The 14,476-nt window shown below is 49.1% G+C and overlaps 1 protein-coding gene across 1 annotated transcript; it reads left to right on the top strand.

The window, feature by feature from the left end:
* Window positions 1-5,746: 5,746 nt before the first annotated feature.
* PIM1 (Pim-1 proto-oncogene, serine/threonine kinase) lies at window positions 5,747-10,891 on the top strand. Its single transcript, XM_047860520.1, has 6 exons — window positions 5,747-5,958; window positions 6,085-6,191; window positions 6,299-6,349; window positions 6,443-6,809; window positions 8,389-8,565; window positions 9,358-10,891. The coding sequence occupies exons 1-6, from the start codon at window positions 5,877-5,879 to the stop codon at window positions 9,513-9,515; spliced, it is 942 nt and encodes a 313-aa protein (XP_047716476.1). The 5' UTR covers window positions 5,747-5,876; the 3' UTR covers window positions 9,516-10,891.
* The last annotated feature ends 3,585 nt before the right edge of the window (window positions 10,892-14,476 follow it).

The following is a 14,476-nucleotide window of genomic DNA, read 5'->3' on the forward strand; positions in this document are numbered from 1 at the left end:
GAACCCCAAGCTTGCTCAGTGCTGTCAATGCAGAACCCTATGCAGGGCTCAAACCCATGAACAGTGAGATCATGACCTGAGCCAAAATCAAGAGTCGGATGCTTAATGGACCGAGCCACCCAGGTGCCCAACAGTTCTATACTTTTTAAAACATGGCAGACAATCCCCTCACCAACTTCCAAATGTGTGACATTCTCTCTCTCTCATGCCTGCTTCCTCTCTCTCTCTCTCTCCCTTGTACACACACACACACACACATACACGATGGCCCCTTTTCTTTTTTCTTTTTAAAATGTATTTTATTTATTAAAATAGCTTTGGGGCGCCTGGGTGGCGCAGTCGGTTAAGCGTCCGACTTCAGCCAGGTCACGATCTCGCGGTCCAGGAGTTCGAGCCCCGCGTCGGGCTCTGGGCTGATGATGGCTCAGAGCCTGGAGCCTGTTTCAGATTCTGTGTCCCCCTCTCTCTGACCCTCCCCCATTCATGTTCTGTCTCTCTCTGTCTCAAAAATAAATAAATGTTAAAAAAAATTAAAAAAGAATAAAATTTACTTCCAAATTAGTTAACATCTAGTGCAACAATGATTTCAGTAGATTCCTTAGTGCCCCTTACCCATTTAGCCCATCCCCCCTCCCACCACCCCTCCAGCAACCCTGAGTTTGTTCTGCGTATTTATGAGTCTCTTATGCTTTGTCCCCCTCCCTGTTTTTATATTATTTTTGTTTCCCTTCCCTTATGTTCATCTGTTTTGTTTCTTAAAGTCCTCATATGAGTGAAGTCACATGATTTTTGTCTTTCTCTGACTAATTTCAGTTAGCATAATACCCTCCAGTTCCATCCATGTAGTTGCAAATGGCAAGATTTCATTCTTTTTGATTGCCGAGCAATACTCCATTGTGTGTGTGTGTATGTGTGTGTGTGTGTATACGCACATATATATACACATATATATGTGTATACATATACCACATCTTCTTTATTCATTCATTCATCCATTGATGGACATTTGGGCTCTTTCCATACTTGGGCTATTGCTGATAGTGCTGCTATAAACATGGGGGTGCATGTGTCCCTTCGAAACAGCACACCTGTATCTCTTGGATAAATGACTAGTTGTGCAATTGCTGGGTCATAGGGTAGTTCTATTTTTAGTTTTTGGAGAAACCTCCATACTGTTTTCCAGAGTGGCTGCACCAGCTTGCATTCCCATAGGTTATTTTTAATTTCTTAAAAAAAAGATGAATTGGTAATGAACTTAAATTACTTCGCCAGATAATAAAAACACTTTCTTTCTCCAACTTTGGTGAGGAAACTGAAAACCAAGTGATTTATACACTTGAAACAAATGTCACGTCTTATCAAGGACAAGAACCAGTTCTAGCTTGACAACATAGATTCCCTGAGCTTTCTGAATTTGGGACACTGTGGATGTCTTAGCTGTCCACTACTATCATGATTATGACAACTTAAAAAAGAGGCTTTGCTTCAATCTTTTAAAATTTACGGTTCCATGACTTAGTTTGTAGTGGATTTTTACATATATTCCATACATAGGAAATATATGTGAAATTTAGATTTTTCTAAATAATCTTACAACTGTTGAGGCGATTGGAGTTATTTTTAAATTGTTGAGGGGGTTGGCATTCTCCAAATTTTCTCCTTTCTTTTTATTTCCCCAAACAAGGAAGAGTAAAATAAAAGATAGTGGTGTTTCACCATTAAACATCTAAAAAATACAGTAATTTGTACACCTGAAACTGATGTAACATTGTGTGCCAACCAAACTTCAATTAAAAAAAAATACAGTAAGTCTTTTTTTAGGAAAGAAATAGATCCCAATGATTTCCACCTGATTAATTGCAAATAGCTTATAGAGAAAATGCTATACAGACCTACTTATTATATGAGTGCATCAACTAGACTCAGAGGTACTTTAAAAAAGTGTACAGGCATCCCTTTCAAACTTACTTCTAAGCTTCTGGTATTACAGAAATTGCTTAAGTAATTCCTTTTTTTTTTTTTTAAAGTCATTCCTTTTGACAATGACTTGATTAACTCTGTATCAGGTGGAATATGGAACCTACCTAAGGATTAATGTGGCTATTGTTCAAATTAACATGAACAAATTCTTCCCTTTACAGAGAATTGTAAGCATAATTATGGCCTTTATCTTTCCAAAAGCTCTTGTTATTTAATTATTAGCACGATTTTTCTGATTCTTTGTTAGATTCTTTGAAACAGCACAGACTGCGATTGTTTTTATTATTAAAACTACATTTTGATGAATAAACACATCAAGTTCCCTACCCTCCCTGGAAGAGTAACTTTTAATGCAATACATACTTGAATGTTTAATAATTATCTTTAAAAGCAGTTTTAAGTAAATAAAAGCTCTTTGCCAAGCAAGGTCCATGTTTTGTAACTTCCAGCTGTGAAGCAGCCACCATACGAAGCAGCATATTAAATGTTAATCACTTTAGCTCTACCTAATTAAATATTTAGCCCTGCAAAGATCTAGAGAAAGTGAAAAAGGTTGAACTTGATTTAATGTATACAATTATTTTGAATCACATTCTGTCCCTGGATGATTACAATCAGATGTATCTAGTATTTCACCTTTGGAACCTCCAAGGTACAAGACCATTCCAAAATCATTATTGTCATAATCACAATCGTCATTATTGTCATCACGGCTAACATTTATTAGAGGTTTACTCTGTGCTAGGGTACGTGCTTTACATGTAGAATTTTATTTGCGCCTTACAACAGCCCTATGAGGTAGGTGCTATGATCTCTATCCAGAGTCTAAAGCTTAGAAAGCTTAAGTAACGTGACGAATGTCACATAACTAGTAGGTGCCAAATCCCATATTTTTAAGCCCCTTGCTCCTCACCTTCCCTTTATTTTACCCAAGCCCGCTTAATTCACTTAAATTTAGTATCAGTTGACTTTTCTCATGACCATTTATTTTGTTGAGACTCATTTTGGTCTTCTCCTTCTCCTCAACGACACATGTTGTCCAACAGATGTTGCACAACAAAAACATATACGTTTGGGGCGCCCGGGGGGCTCAGTGCATTGAGCATCCATCTTTGGCTCAGGTCACGATCTCGCAGTTCAGGAGTTCAAGCCCGGCATCGGGCTCTGTGCTGACACCTCAGAGCCCAGAGTCTGCTTCAGATTCTGTGTCTCCCTCTCTCTCTCTCTGCCCCTTCCCCTCTCACACTCTGTCTCCCTCTCAAAAATAAATAATAAATAACCATTAAAAAAAATAATAAAATACTTAAAAAAAATATAAATATATATAATGTTCAAAGAATAGGGAAACAAGGTATAACTAACTAATTGAGGAGTTAATCAACAAGGAGATCTAAAAAAATAAAAAGCCAAACACATGATTGTCAGATGAGTGGAGTGGACAGTGAAGAATGCTTGGCGTTGTTTAACAGTCTGGTGTCCTGGAGGCTGGAACGGCTTTAAATAAAAGTGAAGAGGTGTAGGGCGTCCCTAGGATGCCCTCGGAAATAGGTTGGACGCCTCTGGAAAGGCAGAAAGTCTGGCAAGTGCTGGGTGAGCGGGAGCATGTCGGGGTTGTCCTGTAGGGCTGGAAAAAGAGAACAGGGTAAAGGGGATTGGAAGAGCTGGGTCACTTACATTTACACTGGGTGTCTTAGTACCAAGGACAGTCGTAGACCCTGATGAAAGGCAATCTTTGAACACTCCCAAGTTGCATTTGGGTCATTGTTGTATGACCCTGTGTCATCCTATTTATGTTTCATTTTCCTGTCTGAACAAAAGGGAGCAATTCTTGTTCTCTTGGGTTTTCTCCTAGTCGCCAACCATAAGAGTTAGGCCACAGAACACAAACAAGAGGAGGATGGAATACTTTATAAGATAGATTTGTAAAAGCTGAACTATCGGGGCACATCTTTCTAAAACAAGCGCCGGCGAAAACTTCTAACGAAACACCTAAATTCACCAGTGACTGCCGCTACAGCTAAGATCCTCGAACTTCCATTTCTCCTTGAAGTGACAGGCACTTGAAAAATATTAAAACGGGATGCAGTTAGCTTTCGATGACTTAGGCCACCGACGATTCGATGTATGGCTTACACAGAATTTTAATGGACTCATTTCACACGTCGTTATCAACTCTACGTGAAGTTTAAAAGGACAAAGGCTGAACGTGGATTTGGCCAGTTTTCCGCGTTATTTCCACGGTGGGGCAGCGAGTGGGGGGATTTCCTTTGAGACAAGCCTCGGTGCAGCCAATAATTGCTAGTATTGCCAGACTGGTAATAACAGGCTGATGAAAAGGTGAACACCACGCGAAAACTCTGATTAAATCAAGCGCGCCCTCCCACCCTCGTTTTCGGCGAGGAATTTTCCTCTTTCTCCCGCCCTCACAGGAGGGGCTGAGACAGCATCTGGCATCATAATACCAACATTTGTTTCGTGATTCCTCTTTGCCGGGCACGCTAACACACATCACTTCTCAGGAATCAGGATTCACTGGTACTTGTCTGCATTTTTTAAATAAACGCCGGCTCGAGAATCTGGGGGCTGATTTTTTTTCCACCAGCTGGAACAACCGCGATCTGGACCCCTCCCCCGAATAAGCCGAGCTCTCCCCCGGTTTTATTCCAGGCCTGTGACACCTCCACTCCCTCGGTGAAACCGCCGTGACTCACATCTTTGCAGCTCCTTCGCCCCCCACGCGCCCCCAACACACAACCCCCGAGGACCCAACCCGAGCCCACAGCGCCTCGTGAAGCCGCCCAAGCCGACTTGGAGGTCTCGGGTCTGAGTCACACAGGAGGACCACCCTCGTCGGCACCCCGCCTCCCCCCCCCCCCACACAGTCCCTCACTCCCCGGCGCGCCGGCCTCCCCGCCTGACACACCGACGCCCGTCGTCCCCGCGCAACTTGTTATGCTCCAGCTCGAGCCCTTGACCCAAAAACCTCCGAGAAACAGAGAGCCGCAGAGCCGGCCTCCGGCGGCCTTTGATGGCTTTGTTATTGTTTGGGTTTGAATCGATACGCCCCTCCCCATCCTTCCTCCCTCGCGGCTCGACACCCAGCTCCCGCCTCCCCTCACGCCCCGCGCCCCTCCCCCTCCATTTTGGCGCCTTTTCCTTCCCGCCACGTCGTGGCGGCGTAGAGACCATTCTGACCGCGAGAGCGGGGCGGGGCGTGGGCGGGGCGCGCCGCGTTATGCAGATCAGTCAGCTTCTGGTTGGCTGGAGACGCGCCGGCGGGGGCGGGGCCGGGGCGCGGCGAAGGAGCGCGCGGGGCGGGGGCCGAGGGGAGTCGCCCTGTCCCGCCGCTTCCCCACCCCCTCTCCTCCCTCAGCCGGCCCGGCAGCCCGGCTCCCCGCCTAGGCCTCCCGGAGAGGCCCCGCCCCATCCCCGCCCGCCCGCGACCCCCCCCCCCCCCGCCACCGCCGGCGCGCTCCGCCCCTTTACTCCTGGCGGCTGGGCGAGCCGGGCGTCTGCTGCAGCGGCCGCGGTGGCGGAGGAGGCCCGACAGGACTTGGCGGCGGCGGCGGCGGCGGCGGTGGCGGGACCGGCAGCAGCAGCAGCAGCTACAAGCTCCCAGTGCCGCGGCGCTGCCGCACGAGCCCCACGAGCCGCCCACCCCGCCGCCCTCGGCGCTGACTGACCCCGCCGGCGTGTCCGCCAGCCGCCAGCCCCGGCAGCGCCCCCAGTCGTCCTCCGACTCGCCCTCGGCCTTCCGCGCCAGCCGCAGCCGCAGCCGCAACGCCAGCCGCAGCCTCAGCTCCAGCCATCGGCACAGCCACCGGCATAACCCCAGCCCCAGCTCCTGCTGCAGCTCCTCCAGACACAGTCCCTACGCCGACACCCTGGAGGTTGGGATGCTCTTGTCCAAAATCAACTCGCTTGCCCACCTGCGCACCGCGCCCTGCAACGACCTGCACGCCACCAAGCTGGCGCCCGGTGAGCGTCCACCCCCCACCCCCCATCCCGGGATGGGGAGGCGGCTAGACCCCTAGGGTTGGGAGCTGGGTGGGGGGGGGCCCTCACGAGCCGGCACTGAGTCCCCTTTGCCTCCCCCTTTCCTAGGCAAGGAGAAGGAGCCCCTGGAGTCGCAGTACCAGGTGGGCCCGCTACTGGGCAGCGGCGGCTTCGGCTCGGTCTACTCAGGCATCCGGGTCGCCGACAACTTGCCGGTGAGTGGGCGCCCCGCCGTGGGGAGGGCGCGCCGGGCGGGAGACTCTCGGGTGTGCTTTGGCCCCGGCGAGAGGACCTAATGGAGCCTCTTTGGGGGGGTTTCCAGGTGGCCATCAAGCACGTGGAGAAGGACCGGATTTCCGATTGGGGAGAGCTGGTGAGTGCCTTGGAGTGAGCGACCCTGAAGGACGGGGTGGGGTGAGGGGTCCCCTCCGACTCCCGCCCTAACGTAGCCCCCTCGCCCCTGCAGCCCAATGGCACCCGAGTGCCCATGGAAGTGGTCCTGCTGAAGAAGGTGAGCTCGGGCTTCTCCGGCGTCATTCGGCTCCTGGACTGGTTTGAGAGGCCCGACAGTTTCGTCTTGATCCTGGAGAGGCCCGAGCCGGTGCAAGACCTCTTCGACTTTATCACGGAAAGGGGGGCTCTGCAGGAGGAGCTGGCCCGCAGCTTCTTCTGGCAGGTGCTGGAGGCTGTGCGGCACTGCCACAACTGCGGGGTGCTCCACCGCGACATCAAGGACGAGAACATCCTCATCGACCTCAATCGCGGCGAGCTCAAGCTCATCGACTTCGGGTCGGGGGCGCTGCTCAAGGACACCGTCTACACGGACTTCGATGGTGAGCCAGGCCTGGGAGGGAGCCGCCGGGGAGGGAGCTGCCCAGGTGACTTGGCCTTGCCTGGAGGCCTCGGCCGGCTTCCCTCTTCGGCCCTTTGTAAAGGTCATCGGGCCGTCTGGCTCGATGCTAGCAGGGGTGGGGCGAAGAAGAGCTTCCCAGCGTAGTAAAGCCGGAGATTTCCAGCCAGCTGAACCTGTCATGTTTCTGGCATGATTTTATTTTTTAAGTGGAATTCAGTGGGTTCCAAGCTTTTCCGATGAATAAGAGGTTGTGGGCAACCGGCCGTAGCCCAGATTTCTGAAGTCTGACCCAGTTTCCCCGCCAGTAAAGGGATGGGGTGGGGGGGGGGGGGGGAGGGAGGAGAGAGCGGGAGAGATGAAAATTGACGCCGGCTTTGTAATTTTTGTTTTGTTTTATGAAGGAGTTTTCTGTGATGTAGTTTTTAGAGCTGCAGTTTCTCTCCCCTTTGATCTAGGGACGGATAAAGGGATAGAAACAGTAGTTTCACTAAATAACTCATTTTATTGTGCTTCCTCCTTATTTATTTATTTTTTGTCATTGTGGGGTGAGGGAGTCGGGAATGAATGTTGTGAAATAAGATCTCTTGCTGGTTTGAGAATTAGTTGGGTGTCTCCGCAGAGAGGATGAAAACCTACCCTAGGGAGGGGCTTGGAGCGGGTTCTTTCAGAAAAGATGGAATAGAGAGCCCGAGATCAAAGCAAAGGAGGGTGGGTCATCATCTGAGCGGCTTAACCTAACCAACTACAGCCTTTCAAAACTTGTGACTGGGGCTTGTGGTTTGTGTTTATTTGCCCTTGGAGGACGCTGGGTTGGGCAGCATTTTTTTGTATTTAACAGTTAATGGCTGGCCGGGTCCTCCCTTGTTTTTTCCTCCGAGTCTTTGCTGCCCCCTGGTGAGCACAAGCGGGATGGCCTCCACTTTTTTTTTTTTTTTTTTTACAACCCAAAGTTTGTAAACAGGAATCACGTGGTCTGAAACCGGCTCTGCAGCGCTGTCTACCTTTGCAGCGGGGGGGGGGGGGGGGGGGGGGAAGACAGGGTGTGGATGTCTGTCGCGGCGCTCAGAGCGGGGGGAGGAAGGCCTCTCAAAGGGCACCCTGTCTTTTAGGATGTAGTATGTTGTATAAGGGCCCTGGACTGGATGGCAGCTGAGAAGGGAATCACCCAGGCTCCCGGGACACCTTCATGCAGTTTCAGGATATTCTGGGATACCTCCCTGGGTTGTGCAGACTTTCATCCCTTCGTCCCATTGTGGGTGGTCCTAGCGCAAGCGGGCCTCAGGCTCGGGGTTTGTGGCCAGCGCTGTTTGTCTGTAGGAGCAGTTGGTAAAGAATTTTGGTGTACGGTCTGGGCTGGTAGAGAGGTGGGTAAGGCCTTGTGTTGGAAAGATGCCACTCATCCACTCCTTTTAGCCTAGGGGGGGAGATAGAGTTAGCCCAGCTCCTGTCCCGGGAGAAGTGGAGTGGTGCTGTTATTTTGTAAGAGTCATTCGCTATATGCGTTGCTTTGTTTCTTTTTGCTAAAAGTGTGTTTTCCTTTCTATTCCCCCGGCTCGCAGGGACCCGAGTGTATAGTCCCCCAGAGTGGATCCGCTACCATCGCTACCATGGCAGGTCGGCCGCCGTCTGGTCTCTGGGGATCCTGCTGTATGATATGGTCTGTGGAGATATTCCTTTCGAGCATGATGAAGAGATCATCAGGGGCCAAGTTTTCTTCAGGCAGAGGGTCTCTTCAGGTAACTTTTGGGAAGCCCCTTGTTGAAGAGAAGCAGGAATCACAAGGCGGTTAGGCCTCAGGGGACAGTCTTTGAATTCTGGAGAGCTTCCCCTCTCCAGGGGATGCCTCGACCCTTGGCTTAGCAGAGTTGTAGGCCAGTGATTCCGGAGAGCCAGCGCTCAGGAATTGAATGCTTTGTGTTGAGCATTCCCTGGGAGGCCATAGGAAGACCATGTGTGAGAACATTGTGAAGAAAAGACCACCTAGTGTGGCCTAAAGCTGTTTTTTTTTTTTTTTGTTGTTATTTTGTTTTTTGTTTTTGTGCCAGCAGTCCTGATCCCTCAGCTCCTGGCTATTTTGCCACAGAGTAAAAAGTTGAGGGTTCTTTGAGCCTTCTCCCCTTAAGGCAGACTCTCTAAATATTGTGGTTCCAGTGACCTCATTGTGGGTGGTGTTCATATTTGTAAGTTGTAGGTGAATTGAGTCACCTCATCATGCTCACTGATGTCTCATCAAAATCCCTTGTCATCATTCTTCCTATTTCTAGTGAGTGGGTGTCGTGGGAAAGGCCCCAGCTATTGAAGTTTGAAAACCACAGGTTTAAGAGGGGAGCTGTTTTTTAACTGAAAGCAAGTTGGAAGATCCAGCTCTTACGGTTAATACCTTCCCATTGAAAACTAGTTCTAGGAGGTTCATGGTCTCTGTTGGACCCCAGACTGTCGTGGGCCCCTGGGAAGCAAATGAGCAAGACCTTTGCATCGCAGAAACAGGTTGAGTCATTTGTAACCTCTGTCTGTCTTGCTTTCTGCAGAGTGTCAGCATCTCATTAGATGGTGCTTGGCCCTGAGACCGTCAGATCGGCCATCCTTCGAAGAAATCCAGAACCATCCCTGGATGCAAGATGTCCTCCTGCCCCAGGAAACAGCCGAGATCCATCTGCACAGCCTGTCACCAGGGCCCAGCAAATAGCAGCTTTTCTGGCAGGTCTTCCCCTCCCCCTCAGATGCTCGAGGGAGGGGAAGCTTCTGTTTCCAGCTTCCCAGAGTACCAGTGACACTTCTCGCCAAGCAGGACAGTGCTTGATAACAGGAACAACATTTACAACTCATTCCAGACCCCAGGCCCCTGGAGGTTGCCTCCCAACAGTGGGGGAAGAGACTCCTCTCCAGGCGTCCTAGGCCTCAACTCCTCCCGTAGATGCTCTCTCCTATTCAAAGAAGTCCGGCTTGGCTGGACTCTGCAAAATCCTGGGGGGGGGGGGGGAGGGGGGAGGGTCAGAACCCTGCCATGGAACTGTTCTCTTCATCACGAGTTCTGCTGAATGCCGCGATGGGTCGGGTAGGGGGGAAACGGGTTGGGGTAGGATAGGACTAGCAACATTTGAAGTCCCTGTCACCTCTTCCGACTCTTCTGAGTGCCTTCTGTGGGGACTCCGGCTGTGCTGGGAGAAATACTTGAACTTGCCTCTTTTACCTGCTGCTTCTCCAAAAATCTGCCTGGGTTTGGTTCCCTATTTTTCTCTCCTGTCCCCCTCCCCCCATCCTTCCTATGAAAGGTGCCATGGAAGAGGCTACAGGGCCAAACGCTGAGCCACCTGCCCTTTTTCTGCCTCCTTTAGTAAAACTCCCGAGTGAACTGGTCTTCCTTTTTGGTTTTTACTTAACTGTTTCAAAGCCAAGACCTCACACACACAAAAATGCACAAACAATGCAAATCAACAGAAAAACTGTAAATGTGTGTACAGTCGGCATGGGTAGTGTACAAAAGGATTGTAGTTGATTGAATTTTTTTTTTTAATTTTGCCTTTAAGTTATTTTACCTGTTTTTGTTTTCTTTTCTTTCTTTTTCTTTTTTTTTTTTTTTTTTTGGAAAAGACGCGCATTCTAACCTGGAGGTCAACGTTATGTATTTATTTATTTATTTATTTGGTTCCCTTCCCTGCTCCAAGCTTCCACGGCTGCTGCCATAGTTTCTTTCCTCCTTTCCTCCTCTGACTTGGGGACCTTTAGGGGAGGGCTCGCTCTGTTCGTAGGGTGACGGGACTCAGGCGGGACAGCTGCTGCGGCTCCCTGACTGCTGCGGGGCCCCCTCACCTACTCGCCCAAGTGGGTATGGGTTCCGTGGGGGAGGGGAAGGGGCATTGCTGACTGGTGTACATAGGATAGATATATGAAAAGCAGTTCTGGATGGTGTGCCTTCCGGATCCTCTCTGGGGCTGTGTTTTGAGCAGTATGTAGCCTGCTGGTTTTATCTGAGTGAAATACTGTACAGGGGAATAAAAGAGATCTTATTATTTTTTTTTTTTTTTATACTTGGCGTTTTTTGAATAAAAACCTTTGTCTTAACTTGTGGCTTTTAAAGTGTTGTCCGTGCTGAGGGGAGGCTCATTTCTTGAATACCTGGCGGGTGCCTCAATCTCCTGGGAGGAAAGCGAGCGCTAAGCCTAAATTGGGTTTCCTTCAACAGGACACGTGGGCTAGTAGCCTTTCTGAAATAAATATGCGGCCAAAGGCTTGGTGGGGGGCAGCCTTCAGCCTGCCTGAGGGGTCTGACCTCTATTTCTGATGCAAATTCTAGAGCCCTCAACACACTATACGGCCTAGTCGGTTGGTGTCAGTCACATTTCCTGGGATAGCTCCTCCTGACTAGTGGCGGTGGAATTACAGAACATGTTCATCGCTGCAGAAAGTTCTATTGGACAGGGCTGACCCAGAGAGAGCAAACGGCTCTATTGCTAAACTGACAGTGGAAGCTTCTTTTTCAGCCGTCGTTCCCACCAGCCAGACATTCTGAGCACGCATACCTGACATGTGTTCAGCTTCCTGAAAACCTACATACCTGTATTGCTCTCAGTTCCCGATTCGAGGTCCCTTCACCTTTCGTGTGGGCTTGAGTCATTAATAGCGGGTGGGTGGAAATGTTTTTGACTTAAGCAGACCGGGTTTTCCCCTCCGATGTGCTTTACACAGAGCTTATGATGGGAGTAGATGAAAAGTTAGCTCTGCCATTTTCCTGCTTGTTCTGGGATTAGTATTTTTAGTCTATGATTTCTTTGCAGGAATCTGCTCAAGCCCCTCGCTCTTTTTGTGAGTTTCTTTCCTCTTTTTCTTTTTTTGTTTTTCAGGTAAACTCTACCCCCAGCGTGGGGCTCGAACTCACAAGACCTCGAGTCGCAGGCTCTACCAATGAGCCAGCCAGGCGCCCCTGTCAGAGAGTTTAGTGTGAACTGGATGGTAGAACCTATGAATCCACTTAGTGCACGTGGCCTGAATACACCCTGATAGGCAGCAAGCACGTTTCGGAGCGTGTACTGCTGTTCATTTGCATATTAAGTATTAGTAAATGTTGGTTTCTTTTTCTGGATAAGCATCAGCAAGCGCCTCTAATATTCTTTCCCCCTGGGTCATCTTGCTCCCTCCCCTCGGTGCAGGCAAACACCCTTTGGACGCTGGCCAGATGTCTTGTCAGGTTGCTTGAGGGTCCGGGGTCACGATACTTTTCATTGTCTGCCCTTAAGCTTGGACTAGACCCCAAGCCCTAGCTCAGCCCCACTGTGGCTGTGGGAAAGGAAGTATTTTTCGGTTTTGGGGGCCGATGTTTTGAGTTCCTCTTTCCTCCCCACCCCCACCCAAGCGCACACACAAACTCCCAATCTCTTGGAGCACGAATGTTGTATGCCTCATCCTTTCCAGTAAAGTTGACACTTGAACGCTCACAAGTTGCTCCAAACTTCTAACGAAATCTTGCAAAACCCCACCCATCCCTCCCTTGAAGTGAATTTCTGGCAGTTTCCCCTACTGGGACTGCTAGGGGTGATGGAAGACTGTCTCTTGAAAGAAATACAATATCGTGCTATTACAGGGTGCAGGATATTAGGGGTTGCATGGGAAGGGAGAAAGCACGGTCTCTTCTCACTGGCAGTTGACAATCTAGTGTGGAAAGGGAGTCCATGTCTAGTAAGACTGTGGCCACAGGAATATTGGGGAGTGATGGTTAGAAGCACTAGCTTGGGACTCGCTCTTGAGCTTTGATTCCATCACCATTACCTGGATGCCTTGGGCAAGTTCTAATCTGCAAATAGAGATATTTCTTGATTGGATCGTAAGGAAGAAGGAATCAAATAAGGGGTGTACTACTTGCAAACAAACACTAGGGATTATGCTTAGGGATGCCTAGTAGATGTGATAAAAGTATGGAGGTGGGGAGGGCAATAGAGTCAGGATAGTGGTCCTTACTTCTGGGGAGGAGGAAGGGAAGCTATGGTTTGGGGAGGAGTATCTGGGGCCTTTGACTGGGCAATGCTTTCTTTCAGAGGCTAGATGATAAAGACGAAGGTATTTGCATGATCCCCCCACCCCCTTTTAAAGTAGGCTCTAAGCCCAACATGGGGCTCGAACTCATGACTCCAAGATCAAGAATGGTATGCTCTACTGACTGAGCCAGCCAGGTGCCCTTGCGTTGTTCCATTAAAAAGTTTTCTAGGGGCGCCTGGGTGGCGCAGTCGGTTAAGTGTCCGACTTCAGCCAGGTCACGATCTCGCGGTCCGTGAGTTCGAGCCCCGCGTCGGGCTCTGGGCTGATGGCTCGGAGCCTGGAGCCTGTTTCCGATTCTGTGTCTCCCTCTCTCTCTGCCCCTCCCCCGTTCATGCTCTGTCTCTCTCTGTCCCAAAAATAAATAAACGTTGAAAAAAAATTAAAAAAAAAAAGTTTTCTTAATGTTTATTTATTTTTGAGAGAGACAGAGACAGAATGCGAGTGGGTTAGAGGCAGAGAGAGAGGGAGACACAGAGGCAGAAGCAGGCTCCAGGCTCTGAGCTGTCAGCACAGAGCCCGACGCAGGGGCTCGAACTCACGAGCTGTGAGATCATGACCTGAGCCAAAGCCGGACACTCAACCGACTGAGCCACCCAGGCACCCCCCTGTGTTGTTCTTTATAGCTTTTGGTTGGTCTTAAATATTGCATGATAAATTTTAAATTTTGATTTAATTTTTTAAAGTTTATTTATTTTGAAAGAGAGAGAGAGAGGGAGTGTGAGTGAATGGGGAAGGGGGGGAGAGAGGAAGAGAGAGACTCCCAAACAGGCTTTGTGCTGACAGCACGTCTCCATCTCACCAACCGTGAGATCATGACCTGAGTGGAAATCAAGAGTCCGATGCTTAACGGATTGAACCACCCAAGCATTCCAATTAATTAATTTATTTTATTTTATTTTTTATTTTTTAAAATTTACATCCAAATTAGTTAGCATATAGTGAAACAATGATTTCAGGAGTAGATTCCTTAATGCCCCTTACCCATTTAGCCCATCCCCCCTCCCACCACCCCTCCAGCAACCCTCAGTTTGTTCTCCATATTTATGAGTCTCTTCTGTTTTGTCCCCCTCCCTGTTTTTATATTATTTTTGTTTCCCTTCCCTTATGTTCATCTGTTTTGTCTCTTAAAGTCCTCACATGAGTGAAGTCATATGATTTTTGTCTTTCTCTGACTGACTAATTTCAGTTAGCATCATACCCTCCAGTTCCATTCACATAGTTGCAAATGGCAAGATTTCATTCTTTTTGATTGCCGAGTAAGACTCCATTGTATATATATACCACATCTTTTTTTTTAAATTTTTTTTAATGTTTATTTTTTTGAGACAGCGAGAGACAAAGCATGAACGGGGGAGGGTCAGAGAGAGGGAGACACAGAATCTGGAACAGGCTCCAGGCTCTGAGCCATCAGCACAGAGCCCAACGTGGGGCTCGAACTCATGGACCGTGAGATCGTGACCTGAGCCGAAGTCAGCCGCTTAACCGACTGAGCCACCCAGGCGCCCCTACCACATCTTCTTTATCCATTCATCCATCGCTGGACATTTGGGCTCTTTCCATACTTTGCCTATTGTTGATAGTGCTGCTACAAACATGGGGGTGCATGTGCCCCTTCGA

This window comes from Prionailurus viverrinus, chromosome B2, assembly GCF_022837055.1.
Source record: "Prionailurus viverrinus isolate Anna chromosome B2, UM_Priviv_1.0, whole genome shotgun sequence".
Classification (NCBI taxonomy): Eukaryota; Metazoa; Chordata; class Mammalia; order Carnivora; family Felidae; genus Prionailurus; species Prionailurus viverrinus.

Bases quoted from the DNA above. Each gene is read 5' to 3' on its own strand.
- PIM1 (XM_047860520.1), top strand. From the start codon at position 5,877: ATGCTCTTGTCCAAAATCAACTCGCTTGCCCACCTGCGCACCGCGCCC. The intron at 5,959-6,084 runs GTGAGCGTCCAC...CCCCTTTCCTAG, and splicing joins CGCCACCAAGCTGGCGCCCG to GCAAGGAGAAGGAGCCCCTG. The intron at 6,810-8,388 runs GTGAGCCAGGCC...CCCGGCTCGCAG, and splicing joins CGTCTACACGGACTTCGATG to GGACCCGAGTGTATAGTCCC.